Source organism: Azolla caroliniana, unplaced genomic scaffold (assembly GCF_043228905.1).
Source record: "Azolla caroliniana isolate FFs.n. ecotype wild unplaced genomic scaffold, voAzoCaro1.0.p SCAF_11, whole genome shotgun sequence".
NCBI classification, from domain to species: Eukaryota; Viridiplantae; Streptophyta; class Polypodiopsida; order Salviniales; family Salviniaceae; genus Azolla; species Azolla caroliniana.
The window spans coordinates 8,928,536-8,947,726 of NW_028230446.1; the positions used below are offsets into that span (position 1 = coordinate 8,928,536).

Here is a 19,191-nt window from a genome sequence, read left to right on the forward strand (position 1 = left end):
GATACCTAGTCAAACAGCAAACATTAATTAATAATAAACACAATCATTTCTAACTACTCCTCCTGCTCCTTCAATTCCTTCAATCCCAACATTAGCTGTATATATATATATGTGTGTGTGTATGTAAACCTGAATTTCCATCCTGCGAATATCTCGATTATTATTATTATGAGTGATAGTAGAGTATGTCTTACCTTAGAAAATTCCAATAGAATCTTCATCACACCCCACCCCACCCCAGAAGAAGCATGCTGATTAGGTCCTATTATGCCACCCATTTCATCCAATTTATATATTACAGAAAGCACACATATTACAATCAATATAAATTGTTTTTAACATGACGGTGGCGACCAGCAGCAGCAGCAACAGCAGTAGGCGTATTAACACCACAGTGACTTATAATTGTACTAAGAATCGCAAGTACTCTTCCAGCAATAATGGCAGTAGTAGAGGATCATCCCCTGCAGCTGCTGCTGTAGTAGTTACAGCAGTAGAGGATCATCGCCGCCCTCCCTCGCCTGCTGCTGCTGCTGCTGCTGCTGCTGCCCGGCTGCGGCTGCGGCTGCGGTGGACACCGTCCCTTCATCGCATCTTTGTGGAGGCTGTCACTAAACTCGGCGGTCACAAATGTATGTTATGTTACGTTACGTTACGTTGTAGTCCTAATGTTCTTAATTTTAAAGAATATCGTTCGTGATTATTGCAATACCAATTTCGTGAATTTCCATGACTAGAGCTATTTCATTATAAGCAGCTCCATTGCTTTAGCTAAATTTATACTAGTAGTAGATAGATAACTGATGTGATTTCATCGTCTAATTGATGTGATCCATCCAAGGCAGACGCAACCCCCAAGCAGGTGCTGGCTGCAATGAACGTGAAAGGGCTCACCATATCTCATGTCAAGAGTCACCTCCAGGTAAAAATTAGAATTTATAATTAATTGCAGCGCAGCTACTTTCATGTAGATTGAGTTCAGGGGGTAAGGACATGTAGACAGACAGACTGACTGACTGACTGACTGACATTAATTAATTAACGCTAATTCCCTTGTGGGTGTAAGTACTGCACCAGATGTATAGAAGCATGAGCAACTGGGATGATAATATAGGAGGTTCGCCCATACTATCATCAAATGCTGCTGCTGCTGCTGCTGCTGCTGGTGTAGTGCCGCCGAACCACCAATACTCAATGGGCCGCTGCCACTGCTCCGCTTCTTCGTCTTCGTCTTCGTCTTCGTCTTCTTCTTCTTTGGCGGTGGCGGCTACTGATAGCGGCAGAGTAGTAGTCCTACCCTCCCCCTCCCCCTCCATCAGCAGACCCCTTCCCAGATCGTCACCGCCACAGCCCATTAATGCTACTCGTCAGTATTATGGGGGAGATGGCATTCCTACTGTAACTTCTACCGTGACACAAAAGGAGGAGGACTTCTTATTTCATTATTACTCGCCACTAACAACAACAGCAGCAGCAGCAACAGGAGATGAAGAAGGCCTCCATCTCATCCGAAATCTCTACATCATCAATCAGCAAATCACTCCTTCTTCTTCCTTACATACATTTAATTATTATAATAATACAAGGGCAACTTATAACCCCCCAAATTCACCCCAAACTACTACGGCTACTGCTACTGCTACTGCTCACCATCATGATGATGATGATGCTCCTAATGATTGCAAGCAATATCCCGGCAGCAGCATGAGTAAGAGGAGAAGGGCGGAGGAGAAGAGGTGGGGAAGAAGCATGGTGCCACCACGTGCTGCTACCAATACTCCTCCATCATCCTCCACTACAACAAGTAGTAGGCATACTACCACCGCCGCCATTAATAGGAGTTACAGCAGTAGCAGTAATCACCTTATATCTCTTGAACTCACCATTGGGTTGCCATCGTCATCATCATTAATATGAAGGCCGACTTGAGCATGTAGCCTGCAATTATAGAGAATATCAATTCCATTGGATCTTCTTCATGTCAGACAGACACATTACCTAGCTACCTACAGCATTTACTTACACATTTCACTTTGTAAGTTACTCCTTGTCATTCATGAATGCCATGTTTTTACGACCCCACGAATTCCCTGGAGATATTTATAATAATGTTTCGACTCATACACATATATACGTATATTGCTACGCCAATTAGGCTGCATGACTATAAATACGCTCACATTCATATCCAGTAACATGTTAATGAAGTACGTCATACGCCATTGTCGTATGGACTAAGGCCATGGCCTCGTTGACTTGCATGGAAAATAAGCACCGGGATAAAGGTGTGATGTGACAAGACCTAAATTGAAATATGTTTGCCATCTTCAACACGTTAACGAATTAGTGTAGATTGTGCAGTGGTAAGCGAGATGTCCTTTCTTCTCTACTATGCCTGCAACGTGTTAAGAGCAATCAACAACCACCGGCTCTGTTAAAACACTGAAACATTATCATCAAATTCTTTTGATCATTGTTAGTCTACATACTTTGATTGAATATTCGACGACTGACAGCAATTATTCATTCCCCTGCTTCTCACTGCAGAATAAAGAACAAAGAGAGAGAGAGAGAGACGGCAGGTGTAATTTGGTAGCTGAGTGTATTCTTCAACAACTTTTATTCATGTATATATATGGGGTATGTATGTAGTTATGTCTTAACTTAAGAATTTGCAACATGTGCACTCTCAATTGCAACGTACTTTGATTAATAAATTACTCTTGAAAATTATTTCCTACTCACGAATACCAGGGTCTCTGTTTCTGGTATCATTCGTGCCCCCTTCCTGTCTACTCAGAATACGCAGGCATTGTATGTATGTCCCTTCTCTAAACAATTGATTCTTCTCTCTTTCAAACATGTTGATCATCCTACAGCTGCTGAACGCTTGTCTTTATGCTGAACTCAAATTCCAAAGGCAATGGCAATTAATTCTCCTGCCCAATTGTTACTTGACGAGAGGTTTGCAGCTCCTCTTTAAACATTTGGTTTACCAGTTCAATCCAACTGTAAAGTTCTGAATATGCCGGACCAAACAATAATATGCGCATGTTAAAAACATAGATTTGTCCAAAAAGCATCTTTTAAAACTCATTGCTCGTAAACTAAAGAAATGTTCTGTAAAACTGTGTGCTCTATGTGTACTCTGAACAGCCAACAGTTACGAATGAAAACAAAATACACCATTTGTTGACAAATCACAACTCTTATTGTGGACGTATTATGTACACGGCAAGATAGGAAAAGCTAAAAAAAAATGCTCACTTCACTCGCTCATACTCACAACTCTTCTATAAGAAAGAACAGAGTTTCATGGTTTGCAAGTTGTGGGAGTGCAAAAGCCAAAAGAGATGTTCCAAAAGAGATGTTCCAAAAGAGATGTTCCATGTAACTGTGTGCTATTTGTAATCTGAACAATCAACAGTTGAGAATCAAAACAAAATACAGCATTTTAGACAAATTACGACTGCTGTTGCGGATGTATTAAATGTAAATAAATGAAATGTTTGTGTGCTATGTGCAGTCCAAACAATCAACAGCTAAGAATTAAAACAAAATACATCATTTTTGTCCAATCACAACTGTTATTGCGGATGTATTATGTTCGAGGCAAATTTAGAATAAAATCTATGTACACGTTCTGCCTTGTGAAGTTCAGGATAAGGAAAGGCTAAATAAGTGCTCTACACTTGACTCCCTCATACTCGCCCCTCTTTTATAAGAAAGAGCATAGTTTCATGGTTTGCAAGTTGTTTGGAAGTGGAAAGTTTGTGATACACCTGTATACCATCACTAGAGAAAAGAAAACATAGGTACAAATATACCTGTGGCAATTAACTATGAACTGAAACAAAAGCTCAAAGAGACCATTCACTTTCGTATAAGCAGGCAGAAGTGTTCCTGGGAATGCACTCTCATTCACTTCCATAATCTCTAGCTTTTGCTTAAATACGAAAAAGAAAATCTAATGTTTAGGTGGAGAAAACATGAAATGGATCATGTAGACATTTGCAAGAGTCCACTGTGTCGTAGAAGTGCATCAATAGATGGCTCTCTTCCTCGGAAATCTACAAAAACCTGCATTTGTACCAAACATGAATTTACACCTTCACAACACAATTTCATGCACCTCTAAATCACAGAGAGCGGAAGTAATTGAAAATTGAGACAGTGTTAACCTGCGTGTGATAATCGGCAATGGTTTAGTTCAGTTCAGTCCGGTTAGATTTGGGAGTTCAAACTCAAAACTCTTTCATACCGAAATATTTAAAGGTTTTGAAACTTAAACCCAACAGACCACTAACAATGAAACCCTCAAACCAAAACAGTTCAAACCGACATTGTTCAAACCAAACCATTTGAGGGATTTTCAAGCTCGAACCAAACAGTTCAAGAGATCTACAAACTATCAACCATTAGCCGTGGTTTCTTGGCTTGATTTCAGCTCAAACTGAAGCATTGGCGAATGCATACTTTAACTTTTCAGTTTTCAAGAAAGAAAAATAAAACTTCTAAGAATGAGTAGTGTTCAAATTTAAAACTTCCTTATAATGTTACATATTAAATATTTTATAGTTAATTTATATATTTAAAAATAAAATAAGATATGTCCCCCCAAACTGTTAAGCCAATAAAGTTTCAAACCGAAACCTTAAACCCCCAAACTGAACCCTTCACAAATTTTAAAACTGAACTGAAATGAACCAATTAGGTTGTAAGGTCATTAAGCAGCAGTTTCGCGGCTCAATGGCAAACCAAACTGTTGCCAAATACTATGTGTGCACATATTAAGTGAATGAATATCACATCTCTCAAAGAAAATGCTATTCACCAAAGAGGACATTATTTTTGCAGACCACTTCATAAACACCTAATTGCATATGAGACAGTGATGTTGAAGTGTTGCCTATCATTCAAAACCTACCAAACCTAGTTGAATATCACATCTCTCAAAGAAAATGCTATTCACCAAAGAGGACATTATTTTTTGTAGACCACTTCATTCAAAACCTAACTGCATATGAGACAGTGATGTTGGAGTATTCGTCTATCATTGGCAATTGTGCAGATCTCCTTATAAAAGCACTTGGACCTGGGCAGCCAAAACACGACTGTCCCCCCAACCGTGATCTTGGTATTATGAGGTATCTTGGTGGGGAAGTTACTCACCAACGGAATATGCGAGAACTCGGGCAACGAGATAATGCTGCATTCTATGGGATAAAAATATGAAGCTGAAACCCAAGAGTCGGGCCGATGTAGATGGTGTGGATAAAGAACTTGAGAAGACAGTGTTAGTGTGAGCACGAATCAATAGACCGTTCAACTATGGTCAACTGAATGATTGTATAAGAAGTTAATGCATTAGCTGAGTTAGCCGTTAGTAATCTTACGCATTAAAGCATCCTTAGTCGAGAGAACTATGGTTGTCAAACACCTCAAGCCATTTGTTGTATCAATCTGCTCGCTCAGGAGTACATGATATTACATCAATGTTGTATCATTCTTTGTTGCAATTATGTTATGACATAATCTGTCATTTCCATTGTGCCCCTGCGTTGTTTATTTTCACTGTGCTTCACTCAAATTTTAACAATATCCATAGTCGACTGACCTAGACAACTGCATGTGATTTTGTATACATGATCACTTGGTATGAACAGTCTCCAGATGACTTCATGTTGATGGGTGGTTTATTGACCATCATTGGCTACTGACCATAAACACCGGTGCTTAACCTTCAACACCTTGCTGCATTTATTAGATCTACATTAAATATCTTAAATTCGTTTGGGAATCTCTTGCTAAATATACCAGGCAGATACGAGTTCTTTTCCATAATTTCCTGTATCAATCTATGTATTTGGAAGACTTGCATAGCAGATGGCATCAGAAATAGACTGTCAACCAAAATAGATATACATTGGCCTATATTTGGAGATAGCAAATTGCCAAGTTCTTATTTATACGTTGGTATCAACTATTCAATTGTAACTAATCCTACTTTGAGAGTATGGAATGTCTACTTGCAGGGCTACACATTATATAAACAATACAAAGAAACAAAAGTATAAGGTAGAGAAAGAGGGTACACCTGTAGAGGCGATCTTCCTCCTCCTGGAGCCAAAACTGTCTCCCAAAATCTATGCCCAGTTTCTTTTATTGCCTGTGGATGACAAAATTTGGTAAGGATACAATTTCGTACATTGCCCAGCATTGAAAGCAAATAAACAATGTCTGACCTTTTCATTATCCAGACCAACTTCTTCAAAAGCTGAAAACACATCTGCCGAAAGAACTTCTGCCCACTGAAAATGAATTTCTATATTGATTATTCAAACAACTCACCGCAGATAACAGGAGAGAATCACAAGCCCTACCTTATAGCTGTAGTAACCTGCAGAATATCCACCTGTTTTACACCATATAAGCGTCAAAATCTCTCCATATCAGCATCTCTTATGGTACTAATATTAAGATTGACCTGCAAAAATATGTTCAAAGCTGCACAGAAATCTGTCTTCAGGCAGTGGCTGTACAACTTGGGTCTTTTCAGAAACTCTACGCTCCACATCAAAGATGGTCTCATCGCCTCCAGGTACATACTTGGAATGAAGCTCCAAGTCAACACTTGCCAAATGTATCTATAAATATAAGGTTTACATTTTCAGTGGAAACACTATCATGTTATCTTAGAAACTCCAAAAGAAGCTGTCTAAACAGAACCACAATAACTCTAGACTTTAACTTACACATGGCCCCCAAACACGTTACATACAATTCACCAGCAAACTTTTACAAACTGCATTAAATTGAAATAACACGGCATTACCCAGGACTAAAAAATGGACATTATGTCATTCGAGCTGATTTCATGCAATATCTCACGGGCATTCATAAGTTTAATAACAAATATGGAGGCCAAATTTCGAGTATGCCAATTGTATGTAATACTCCCCAGGCTTCATAAGTGACATGAAAAATGTGCATGCTAATATCCATCATGCTATCATGGAGTCCTCCCTTAAAACTCAAAATAAATGCCCAAGATATATTTTCCAAAGCTAAAGTTGGGCTCTGATGCCAAATATAAAAATACCAACAGCATGCTCTTGTGCCCAGCATCTGCTTCCTTTCACAACTTTGCAACACACTTTGAAAGGGTCAGGAATGATGTCAATAGGGCTGAGGAACACTGAGGAGTCACGCAAGTAGAGCAATGGCTGAAAAGATATATATATATATATATATATATATATATATATATATATATATATATATATATAGAGAGAGAGAGAGAGAGAGAGAGTTGGAGGAGCTCACCTTTAAAGTGAGATCCAAAAGTTCTAAAGTTATGTTTTATATGACCCATTTAGGGTTGGCCAAGTTCACACTAAACTTGGCCCAAAAATAAAAGAATAAGTCATAAGTGACTTTTGGCCTTTATAATTCGGCCTATACACATGTACACACTATAAGAGGGTCATTTAGGGCCTTTACCTCAACAATCTCCCACTTAAAGGCTTTCACATCAAGTGTACTTGATTAACAGGCGTACTGTTTTCATATGTAACCTTCAGCTTTGCCCATATTTTAGAAGCAAATACCAACCCTTTGAGATCTACCAAAATCTCATCAAAAACAGCCATCTTAATATATGTGACAGCCTTTTTGTTTAAAATCCGCCATACATCATCTAACATGTTCTCTAGTTTTTCTACCTCCAATTCCCTATCACAATCCTTCAGAAAGAGACTTCCTTGCATTCTCTCCTTCCACAAGTCGAAACTTGTTCCTCAAATCGTCGAATCGCAAAAAGATTCTTCAAATTTAAGGAGAATGATGCCATAGCTACATAATAAGAGGTCTGAATACCTTTTCTTTGCTGTACAACACCTACGCAAAAGTTTTGAAACCCTAAACCCTGCTCTGATACCAATTGAAAGGGTCAAGAATGATGTCAATAGGGCTGAGGGACACTCAGGAGTCACCCAAGTAGAGCAATGGCTGAAAAGATAGAGAGACCGAAAATTGGAGGAGCTCACCTTTGAAGTGAGATCCAAAAGTTCTAAAGTTATGTTTTATATGATCCATTTACGGTTGGCCAAGTTCACACTGAACTTGGCCCAAAAATAAAAGAATAAGTCATAAGTGACTTTTGGCCTTTATAACTAGGCTTATACACATGTACACACTATAAAGGGGTCATTTAGGGCCTTTACCCCAACACACTTGAGATAGAAATAATCATAGCAGTGGAATTGGAATAGACACAATCCACTTGAGTTTTAAGGAATAGAAATAATCATAGCAGTGAGGGAAGCACCTACGATGGCAGGAGATAATGGTTTTTATCTATCGATGACAAGGGTGTCGAGGTCGTGGTCTATGGGGCCAAGGCCTATGTGCACGGCAAATTGCCATTGCCCGATCAATTATAACCCCTTTGTTATGTCCTAGTTTGGAGCCCATTTGTGTATCCCGTGATTGAATTGTGGCATTAGTAGGAGTGATGGGGCTAAAGAAAGTTGTGATTGTTCTTTGTGGATGAGCTTGCGTGGCTGTATTCGTCAACAACTTTTCCTGATGTATCTTGAGCTCTAGCAAGAAAAGTCCAAGGCATCGTTGGTCCTCATATTCCATTACCTTGCGTAGTGGGCCAAAGCCTTGTTTAAAGAGGCAATGGTATCTCCCTCTGATTTCATAGAAGACACTACAATGACAAACATAGTGTTCTTCAGATTCCACTCCTTGATGACACAATTGGCAAATTCTCTCTTCTAGAGGTAGTCGTGTATATCTGCCTACCTCAATATGTAGCTGATGTGATGAAGTTCGCAACTGCCCTATCACACTACACAGCGCATAGGATAGATGTATGTCCATATAAGGTGGCCTGATGACAAATGCATCCTCCGATGTATGCAAGAAGTGTGTCTTATAGTAGGCCATCTATGTACCAAGTGGTATTTTGGGGCTGATCCATGTTATCTTGTTTTCCATGTTAATAATATCAGTTCGGATCACTCTATTCTTTTCCGCTTTGGTCATATTTAGATGGGGACAGTCCAAGCTATATTGGAACGAGGGTAGTGCATTTATACTCATGCCATGTGACTCGAACCATTGCTGCATTTCAGCATACCAATAATGAGTGTCTCCATTTTCAGCCAGTTGTCTTGATGACATAAGTGCCAACCTTGGGTACGTTCATTTAGGGAGCTCCCAAAGACGTTGGATAAATGTCAATGATCGGAACAATGCCTCGGTCATTATAGGTGTTGCTCCCTTTGCCCGGATTATATTGTGGGACACCGATGCTTTGCTCCTTATCATGCAAGCAATCATTGACACTAAAGGTTTCTCTAAATCTTTCCAATGATTTGCCTTGTTAAGACTCGGTCCCCATGTTTCTACTCCATAGAGAAGAGTTAGTGTCACAAGTGTATCAAATAACCATAGCTTAGTCAATGGCTCTTGAAACTGCAAATGTGCACATTGTCTCTCGAGAGCACCAAGGGCTGCATATCCACGAGAAAGTCGGGCACAAGCAGCCTCCTGTAAGGAGAACCTAGGCCCTGTAAATATTACTCCTAGGTATGTGTAGGAGCGTGTGTATTCCACCTTTTCTTCTCCCAAGAAGAATTTTGGTTCTGATCTTGTTACCCATGCTTGAGTGGTGTTAAACACCATCACTTTAGTTTTATTAATGTTGATTGACAAACCTTTGTCCATACAAAATAGTTTTAAGGCATTTAGATGTCTTTGTAGTCCCTCCAGAGAGTCAGAAATCAGCACAATGTCATCAGCATATAGTAATATGTGTATCGTGATACCTGCTAGGCGTGCTCCGGAACCCCTGAATCTCTCTATGTAATGTGATACCTCATCTATATACAGACCGAAGAGAGTGGGGGATAGTGGGCATCCTTGCTTCACTCCAATTGTGCTAGCCACCGCCTCTGACAAGCCCTTGGAAGTCCGCACTTTTCCTGACATGGAATCATAGAGTGCATAGATTCCCCATTGCATATCTGTAGGAACACCAAGGGCTTCTAGCCGTTGCATAAGTCGAGCACGTGGCAGTGTCAAAGGCTTTTCGGAAATCCACAAAGTAGCAATAAATCTTCTTATTGTGGGCTCTGCCCTCCTCAATAAGGGCCCAGAGGGTGAATATGTGATCGAAAGTTGTGAAGCCCTTCTGAAAGCCTAAAGAAATTATATTGATGTACTAATTCACATTTTGTAAAAATTAAAAAATTTGATGAAAATAACAATTCTATATCTTACAGCAACCTTTCAAAGAGTAGGTAACTTGAGAAGTAAAAAAGTTTATGGAATTTCCAACGCCACTTCATTTAACACCTAAAGAACATTAACACTGACACCACAAAATGTATGGGGTTTACCTGTTGTAAGGTACGTGAGCCAGCTCGAAATGTCCGAGCTGCAAGCAGCTTTTCATAAATGTCTTTAGAGAGCGTTTCACCAGTTTCATAATGCTTGGCTATCCCCAACAATGTTTCTCTGACAGAAATGAAATGAACCATAAATATAAGTATAAAATGCCTCTACATGATCAAGATTGAACTGCAGAAAGAAAGAAAGATATATTAACATCTTTTAAGAGGACACAATGGCGTATACTACCAAACAAGAAATACATCTTACATGTCTCGTTTTTCAAAACAAATCAAAATAAATAAATGCTACTAACTAACAAAAAGTATTAAGATAAAAGAGACTAAAGAATCTTGGTATTGGTACATGCAAGATTCTCATGTCAGATGTATTGTAGTTTTTATATTTGAAAGATCACTCGCACAGCTCGATCTAGAATAGAGACATCCCAAAGCAAGGGATGCACCTGTGACGGTGGGAGATAAGGACCTATCTATCGATAGCAAGGGTGGTAAGATTGTGGTCCATGGCACTAGGACCTACATGCAGGACAAATTACTATTGCCCGATCTATTGTAACCCCTTTGTTATCTCCTGGTCGGGAGCCATTTGTGTAGCCCTTGATTGAGTAGGAATGATGGGACTAAAGAAAGTTGTGATTGTTCTTGGTTGACGAGCTTGTGTGGCTGTACGGTTCTCCTTCAACAACTCTCCACTGTGTCTCGCAAGTTATAGCAAGAAAAGTCCCAAGCACATTTGATCCTCATATTCCATTACAGCCAAAGTGTTGTTTAAAGAGGCAATGGTATCTCCCTCTTATTTCATGAAAAACACTACAATGAAAAAAATAGTGTTCTCAGATTCCATTCCCTGATGAAACAATTGGCAAATTTTTCCTTCTAGATGTATTTGTGCATATCTCCCTAACTCAATCTCTCACTGATGTGATGAAGTTCACAGCTGGCCTTTCACACTACACAACACATAGGATATATGTATCTTCATATAAGAGGGCCTACCAATTAATCCATCCTCCGACGTGTGTAGAAAGTGTCTGATAGTGGGTCATCTACTGTCAAACTATTGGCAACTGCAGTTTTCTTGACCCAAATTCATACAGTGCATAGATTCCCCCTTGCATATCTATAGGGACACCAAGGGCTTCTGACCGTTGCATAATCCGAGCACGCTGCACAGTATCGAACACTTTTCAGAAATCCACAAACCAGCAATAAATCCTTTTCTTGTGGGCTCGTTCTTTGATATGGGCTCGAAGGATCAATATGTGATCCAATGTTGTTAATTCCTTCCGCAAACCTGCCTATCCAGCTGAAGGGCAGCCGTTTCACTTTGTCCGTATAAACAATTCCAGATGCACCGTAACAAGATACTTACAACTGTGTCAAATATTGTACCCCTAAGGGGATCCCCAATATCACAACATGAAATCATGCCTAATGTGCCAGTGGGATGTGTGATTTCTATTGCATTGCACATTGATCCATCATTTCTTTCCCATCTCCTCTTTTTGCATGTATTTATCACCCTCGAACATTGACCTTGGTATCCTCTTTTGCTCTTGTTAGCTTTGAATACATCAGCACAACAAAATATCTAAACCAAAAATATTCTTCTTATGTAAAATTCAATGTCTTCTCATGTATGAAGAATTCAGATCTGACTGTTTGTTTTGAAGTCTTGGGTATCCACTACTGAATCTTTATATACTGTCATACTAACTTGTTCTAAATGTGGAAATAGGACCTGGTCCAGAGACACAATGGTCTAATGGCTTAGCCTTCTAATATTGCGGCTCTCTTCTGTCATGTGCCTTCTAGGGTTTTGTGAGCTAGAAAAATGCCTAGTGCCAATCTGGAAATCTCAATTATTAAGAGAGACTCTTAATACTTTTTTTTAGTAGATTATTGTGTTGAAGTCTTTATCAAACCATTTACCCGTGGTAGCACCAATTTTCCATAAACTGAGAAGGAAGCTCCACTGCATCCCATTCAACCCCTCGGATGCCAGAAACCAAGCCTTCATCTTGCCTAGTGAGCATATGATGCAAGGCATGTCCAAACTCATGGAAAAGTGTTTCAACCTGGTATGACAAAGAAAAAAACATATTCAAAATATAGAAATAGTCATGGAAGGTTTAATTAAAGAAAGAAAAATGCAGTACTTCTCGAAAAGTCATAAGGCTTGGTTTCATCCCCACAGGAGGGCTTTGATTGCACACTACATGTGCCACAGGCAGCCTTGCATGGCTTCCTCTCGGTGCCAATAACCTGCTACGTGCAATAACCTCACCCATCCAAGCACCGCTTTGTTTCTCTGCAGGTCTGGAGTAAGGATCTAAATAGAAAAAAGCAATTGTTTCCTCATTCAAGTCCTTCACTTGATAAAAACGAACATCTTGATGCCACACCTGCACATACAAGTAATAAGCCATGACATAAACATACCACAGAAAATTAGTTATAGAGAGATTTGCAAATTCTCTAAAACAGTTTATGTGGCATAGACATACCGGAGCCAAGCCATCAGCAGCCTCAATGATGATTCCAAATAACTTTTTTGCAAGATCAAAGAGACCATTAATAACCCTTGGCAAAGAGAAAAAGGGCCGTAATTCTTCCTGCAGGCAATAAGGACAGTGTAAGCAGAAATTTTCACATTACCCTTCACATTTACAGACAAATAGTCATTTTCTGAATCAACATGCATACATGGAATCATTTACCTGCATGTATGTCCATAATTCTGATATAATTGCAATCCTAATGTGGTATGTATTTTTTATAGCAGAATTACTCAAAGCAAGAACTCGATAAACTAAAATAAGACTACTACAGGAACCTCATTGATATTATATTTCGCTTCTCGAATGCGCTCATTCCAAAAGCGAATATCCCAAAGATGCATATTTTCACCTTCGGGTGCCCCTTGCTCTTTTACAAATGCTTCCAAATCTTCAAAATCTGCATAATTATTTGCATTTCTTAGTTAAATAGCATATCCTGTATAAAAGTTGTAGTCAGCTCATAGCATGGCATCAGAAATATATTTTTCACTGGATTTCAAATACCTTTCATCGCAGAATCCCAAGAAGTTCTCCGTAGATCCTCCAGAAGCTTCTCAGCTTTCTCTAATGTTGCCATTTTCATGACCATACTGACCTTCAAAAAGGAGGCTATCATACCACCTGGTAGAAAATAGGATACATCTCAAATCTGAAATCATTTCAAAAAGAAATACCTGTGCATGACTCTTATATCCAAGAAGCTTCGCTTTTTCCAAGCGAAGCTTCAGAATTTCATTGATAATGGAAGTATTGTCCACATCTCCAGATGAAGCACGGGTCATGAATGCACGATAAACTTCTTCCCTAAGGGAACGATTACGAGCATGCAGCATGATGGATAAATAGCATGGAATATCCAAGGTGATTAACCATGGACCATCCTCTCGATTAGCATTTATATAGCCCTATATTCATTGCAAACATCATGGTTCAAAATATCAGACAAAAGAATTGACTAAAAGATAGGCCTTCATGGATATCCAGCTCAGACCTTCGCTGCTGCAGCTTGGGCTGTCAAATCAAGCGCTGTTGGGGGCAAGCCTGCTACATCATCTCTGTTTGTTATAAGTTTTTGGAATTGTTTGGTCGAATCTAAGACATGCTCACTGAACTTAGTTGACAGCTTTGCAAGCTCCTGGATCACTCCACAAGTAAATGGGAAAGACAGCCAAAAATGTAGTCAAGTTTACTTTGTTTTTTCGAATCTAAGACATGCTTACTGCACTTAATTTACAACTTTACAAGCTCCTGGATCACTTAATAATTAGAAAGAAAAGCCAGACCATAATTTGTCAGCATATTCCAAATACGCCTGAAAGTTAGAGAAAATAATGTACGCAAGGTACCAAGACCTCTCAATAGACCATGAGATTCTAGGATAAACACCTTCTCTCAGCTAGGACAGCGGGAAAAGGAGAAAAGGAAATTTTCACATTGTATAAGTATTGAAAATGTGTGGGTGGTAGATCCTCGTATGGAAGACATGGACCCAATCTGGAAAAATATAGCATGCTCCCTTTCTCTAAATATCTGATCAACTCACAGGCCTCCTTCTATAACTCTGAACACATCTAAAAGCAAATACCATCCCTGCAATTTTATGTATAAAAACAGACAAAAACCAAAATATGCTAGCACTTCAAAAGAGATTTTATTGGAACCTGGCAGATCTCGTTGAAGCGCGATTTTGCATCTCCTTCCAGTCCTACCCCGTTGAGTGCTGCCTCCGTTACTGTACCTTGAAGTTCAGATCCAGGACTTTAACTCTAGAAAGCAATTTACTTCCTTCCCTAATTAGCACATCATCTTATTTTTGCACATGCAATTGCAGACAGAGTGTCGGCATGCAAATTAAGAAAGAAATGAGCAGGACAGAACCAGTTACCATCTATAATGCGACGTTGTGCCTCCGTGAATGTATCCCAAAGAGAACCGTCATGCATCATTTTAAAGGATTCATAAATAGGCCTGTTCTGACTCAATTTCAATTGGAATGCTACTATCTCGGGCTGTCAAGTATGTCATTTATTTAATGTTTGACATGAGCATGTTGATTTTGGAAATAAGTAAGTAGCATGAGATTATGAAAATATCATTAGTTCCTGAAATTGTATTCTTGATGTAAGGAATCACCTGCACTATCTCAATAGCTGCTCGAAGTTCACTTGAATCCTTCACTGCTTTTAGGTGGCTAACCACACCCCATACAACAGCCAACTGATCAACAATCATTTCCAAAGGCTCCACTAAATGAGGCCATGTTGGTTTTAAATTTTCTTCCAGTATCATTAGGTCATTCTCCTGCATCACAAGATAAGTATTTCTCTTAGATCCATGACGTAAATTGGAATAAAAACTTGGAATGTTAGAAAATTTTATATCTGATTACAAAAAATTGTATTTTTCAATATTAAATAGTTTTTTGATTACTTTGATCTTGAGATGGCCAAATCATAGTGTCATAATTTGATCCACTACTATCTTCTACACATGATGTTCAGAGACACCGCACAAGAGATGTTCACCATCTGTACGCTGGAATTGTATCCTTTCCTATTTCTCTTCATTGCAGAGCTGGGGTAATCTTTTGGAGCAGGGCATGACACGTTGCATAATGCAATGCTTCATGACTTGCAAGACCCTTACGTGGACTTTTTCCCAAGAAAAAAACTGGATTCAGATCAAAGTTATGATATATGAATCCGGATCTCTTAGCCTGTATATTCAGTAAAAAGCTATTTCCGGAGACTTAAGAGTACTATGATGATGGTGCCTCCACTCAAATAGGGACCACCTGCTTAGAACGTAAATATTGGCGTATCATTATTGACTGAACTGTGGGCATCAATTTTTTATTATGAGTTAAGTAGATGGACAATATGTAGGGGCTTCATTGAGAGAGGAGATTTTTTACTTGTGATCATGTATTGATATTCAGAAATATCACTGAGAAGTGCATTGCCCATCAAAGACTATATACCATAGGTAGGTGTTGATACAGTGTATAAGGACACATTGATAAGTAGGCTAACAGAGAAGCTTGTATGGGGATATCAAGTTGTTTTATAGACTATAATATGCAGAAGACAGGTATATATGTAGCTGCCAGAGCAAGGGCATTCCATAATAGGGTAAAACAGGGATGCGTGCTCTCTTTACCAGTCTTATGTGCGATTCGTGAATAAGATATGCAAAAATATTGTGTGAGAACAGGGTAGCAGAGCAAATTTATTACGAATTTAGAAACTCTTGTATAGTACAAAAATGATCATCATTCTTAGGAGGCCTACAGCAATACTTTGATGCTCAGCATATTTTTGCTGATAATGGACTATCATTGAACCTTGGGGATATAGAGAATGTGCAGACACTTAATCAACACAGAGAAACAATGCTGCATTTACATTGTTTCTATAAGGTTCCTATAATGCATTTACATTGTTCAGTCACTGTCAATCCATTTACTACATTAACTCAGCTACTCTCTCCATTGCCCAGACTTAAAAGAGGGGTTGGTGCTTATTCACACCAATAGGGGAAGCCAAGGATTTAGACATTCAAGTATCCTTGCATTAACCATCTCATCCTTTCCCATATATTGACAGAATCATCAAGCAAAACCACCTAGAGCATGGATAAAGCCATGCAAAAAGGTAAAGGACGAAGACAGACTTTTATCCTGACCATATTCTCTATTCACCTGAAGATAGAATTACATAGATAAATTTCTGTCTCATGGATTGAGGTGCACCATGGAAAAATCTACACCTCATCAAATAGTTAGAAGTACGTGTAGGGGTGTGCATTTCCAAGTGGATATGTCACATGTCCCATATAGAGCTGAAACAAGTGCGGCATAATACTATGTGATAATGGAAATTTGTAATGTGCACAGAACTTATAAATCATCTTTGAGTGCTCAAAGACGTATGTTAGATTCATGCTGAAATGTCAAATAGCATGAAAGCATTCATTAATAGATAATCAAAGAGTGGTAATATTTTAGAAAATCTTTGATTCCGTGCCTATTCACTCACTCTAGCACCTTAATATCTATCGCTCACACATAGATAACAATAAGACCACTGTCCAGCGGCAAACCCCGCCACAGAAGATCATAAGAGACAGTATATATAAGCACACGTTCTCTCTCTCTCAATTGATCAGGCAATAGCAATTTGCAGTGCACGTAGGCCCCAACCCCATGGACCACGACCTCGACACACTTGTCATTGACAGATAAAAGCCATTATCTCCCGCCATCGCAAGTGCTTCCCTCACTTCGGAGACATTTCCATTCTGGATCGACCTATGCTAGAGATCTTTCGAAGACAAAAGCTACAATATACCTAACTTGAGGATCTCACATGTGCCAAAAACCAAATTCCCTCATTTCTTTTCTTTTCATGTTATTTACTTTTATATTTACTGTGTAATATTTATTTTATTTTGATTTGTTGTCAAAGACGAGACAACACTTAAGATGTAATCTCTAATTTGGTCTTATAGGCCATTTTGGCCTCTTAAAAGACGTTAATATATCTTTCTTTCTTTCTCACACACACGCACACACATATATGCATATATCCCTGAATTTTCAGAAAATTCCTCCAATGACTCTCTTAATACAAATCTCTCTCTTTATTTTAGTTATGATGACTGGATAAATACTCATTTTGTTGTAAACCAATTGTCTCATGGGCCAATTTTGGCCTTAGAAGACGTTAATATATCTTTCTTTCTTTCAGCTGTATACTTAGAGAAAGAGTGTGAGATATGAAGAGTTTTTTGAGAAATCAAAAAAGAATCAAGAAACAGAAAGGCTAAATAACAGAAAAAATAATCATGTTTTCCCTACCAACCAAACTAGAAGAAAAAGAAATCCAAGGCCATAACTCAAAAACTAGTAAATTGTAAGGAAATTAAGACTGGACGGATCATGGGAATAAAAGATCCGTTCTCTACTTTAATATACGGTGTGTGATAGAGGTAAGGCAATGATACCAGCTGGTGGAGGAGAGCCCGTATGCCAGGCACGATATGCAGGGCGTGGATGGCGTCAAATGGCGGGAAAATAGTGGAGTTGTGAAATAGTAGCGGATTCGTGTAGCGTAGAACAGGTGGTGGAAGCGGAGGATTGATGGCACAAACGTGCTGAGAGTAAGCAGGAGCAGGACATTGCATCATATAACTGGGCAGACACATCTCCTCCTTCACCTCCTCCTCTGCAATTGCTATCGCTATTTCTAGTGAAGCAGCTGCGACAGCAAGAAAGAAAAGCCATGCTACTACCATCGTCGTCGTGTCGAAGGCTTCCAATCTCTGTATCCTTCCTCCTCTCTCCTATGTGTGTTTGGGGAGTAAATAATTTACCATCACACACACACACACCCACCTGCCAAAGAACAAAGCTCCCCCCCATAACATACACATTTACATAACATAGCACAAACACATACATCTATTTTTTTATCTTGGCACGAAGGATATATGTATATATATTTGTTTTGTACATATTTACAAATTCAAACACACGTTTCTATTTACAACCAAATATGTAGTAAAGAGGCCTCATGATAGGAAATCGCGGTCACCAACCATGCGTGGAATCTGCACTCTCGTAACTTTATCCACAAAAACCACATGCCTAAATACTAACCCGACTCTAGCCAACCTCTCTCACATCTAACCAAGGCAGAGAGATTTTCCAACCCCAGGGCAAATCCCGCCATGACATTACCTAACCCGGACTATGTAAACCTAACACGAGGAAAGAGATTTTCCAACCTAGGCATTGTAATTTCTAACTCGGGCAAATCCTACCATGATGACATTACCTAACCCAGACTATGTAAGCCTAACCAGGGCATTTTAATTCTCTAAAACTAGCCAAGTCTTCATAACCTAACCCGACGTTCTTACCTAACCCGATCATTCATACCTAAACAAACATTCCACCCAACCTAGTCCTTCGAACCTAATGCAGCGTTTTATCCTAACCCAGCGGGCACTAAAACCTTGCACATTTACATTTTTTCGCCAGTTTTTGAATTTTTGAACCCTGTTGCACCCATGCTCAACAACTTGCACCTACACCTATGCTCGACCACCTACACCCACACTTGCATTTGCACCTACACCAATACGCGAACCTAAATCTCCACTTGGTAAGTATTTCCTTCGTTTGCTTATCTATCTAGTGC

At 39.2% G+C, this 19,191-nt stretch overlaps 2 protein-coding genes and 1 pseudogene across 4 annotated transcripts; 1 reads left to right on the plus strand and 2 right to left on the minus strand.

The window, feature by feature from the left end:
* Nucleotides 1-214: 214 nt before the first annotated feature.
* On the plus strand, nucleotides 215-1,932 carry LOC147857700 (uncharacterized). Its single transcript, XM_087327548.1, has 3 exons — nucleotides 215-632; nucleotides 846-922; nucleotides 1,078-1,932. The coding sequence occupies exons 1-3, from the start codon at nucleotides 341-343 to the stop codon at nucleotides 1,915-1,917; spliced, it is 1,209 nt and encodes a 402-aa protein (XP_087183674.1). The 5' UTR covers nucleotides 215-340; the 3' UTR covers nucleotides 1,918-1,932.
* A 1,862-nt stretch (nucleotides 1,933-3,794) lies between these two features.
* Nucleotides 3,795-18,314, minus strand: LOC147857701 (putative cytosolic oligopeptidase A). 3 transcript variants are annotated; one of them, XM_087327034.1, is made up of 17 exons: nucleotides 17,993-18,313; nucleotides 15,122-15,289; nucleotides 14,874-14,997; nucleotides 14,650-14,726; nucleotides 13,980-14,123; nucleotides 13,663-13,893; nucleotides 13,493-13,583; nucleotides 13,264-13,385; nucleotides 12,935-13,042; nucleotides 12,587-12,832; nucleotides 12,360-12,505; nucleotides 10,413-10,530; nucleotides 6,488-6,647; nucleotides 6,384-6,415; nucleotides 6,246-6,311; nucleotides 6,098-6,169; nucleotides 3,795-4,080 (listed from the first exon to the last, which is right to left on the minus strand). In XM_087327034.1, the coding sequence occupies exons 1-17, from the start codon at nucleotides 18,281-18,283 to the stop codon at nucleotides 4,000-4,002; spliced, it is 2,277 nt and encodes a 758-aa protein (XP_087183160.1). In that variant the 5' UTR covers nucleotides 18,284-18,313; the 3' UTR covers nucleotides 3,795-3,999. The 3 variants fall into 3 exon arrangements, with proteins under 3 accessions (XP_087183160.1, XP_087183162.1, XP_087183161.1); XM_087327036.1 differs by lacking the exon at nucleotides 3,795-4,080 and adding an exon at nucleotides 5,146-5,339 and having other exon boundaries at nucleotides 17,993-18,314; XM_087327035.1 differs by lacking the exon at nucleotides 3,795-4,080 and adding an exon at nucleotides 5,347-5,903 and having other exon boundaries at nucleotides 17,993-18,314.
* LOC147857702 (uncharacterized) lies at nucleotides 8,359-9,351 on the minus strand (annotated as a pseudogene).
* Nucleotides 18,315-19,191: the final 877 nt, after the last annotated feature.

Excerpts from the sequence above, each read along its gene's own strand:
- LOC147857700 (XM_087327548.1), top strand. The coding sequence starts at position 341 with ATGACGGTGGCGACCAGCAGCAGCAGCAACAGCAGTAGGCGTATTAAC. Across the intron at positions 633-845 it reads TAAACTCGGCGGTCACAAAT|ACGCAACCCCCAAGCAGGTG; the intron begins GTATGTTATGTT and ends CATCCAAGGCAG. Across the intron at positions 923-1,077 it reads ATGTCAAGAGTCACCTCCAG|ATGTATAGAAGCATGAGCAA; the intron begins GTAAAAATTAGA and ends GTACTGCACCAG.
- LOC147857701 (XM_087327034.1), bottom strand. The coding sequence starts at position 18,283 with ATGGTAGTAGCATGGCTTTTCTTTCTTGCTGTCGCAGCTGCTTCACTA. Across the intron at positions 13,584-13,662 it reads GATATAAGAGTCATGCACAG|GTCAGTATGGTCATGAAAAT; the intron begins GTATTTCTTTTT and ends TCCTTTTTGAAG. Across the intron at positions 13,386-13,492 it reads TTGGGATTCTGCGATGAAAG|ATTTTGAAGATTTGGAAGCA; the intron begins GTATTTGAAATC and ends ATAATTATGCAG.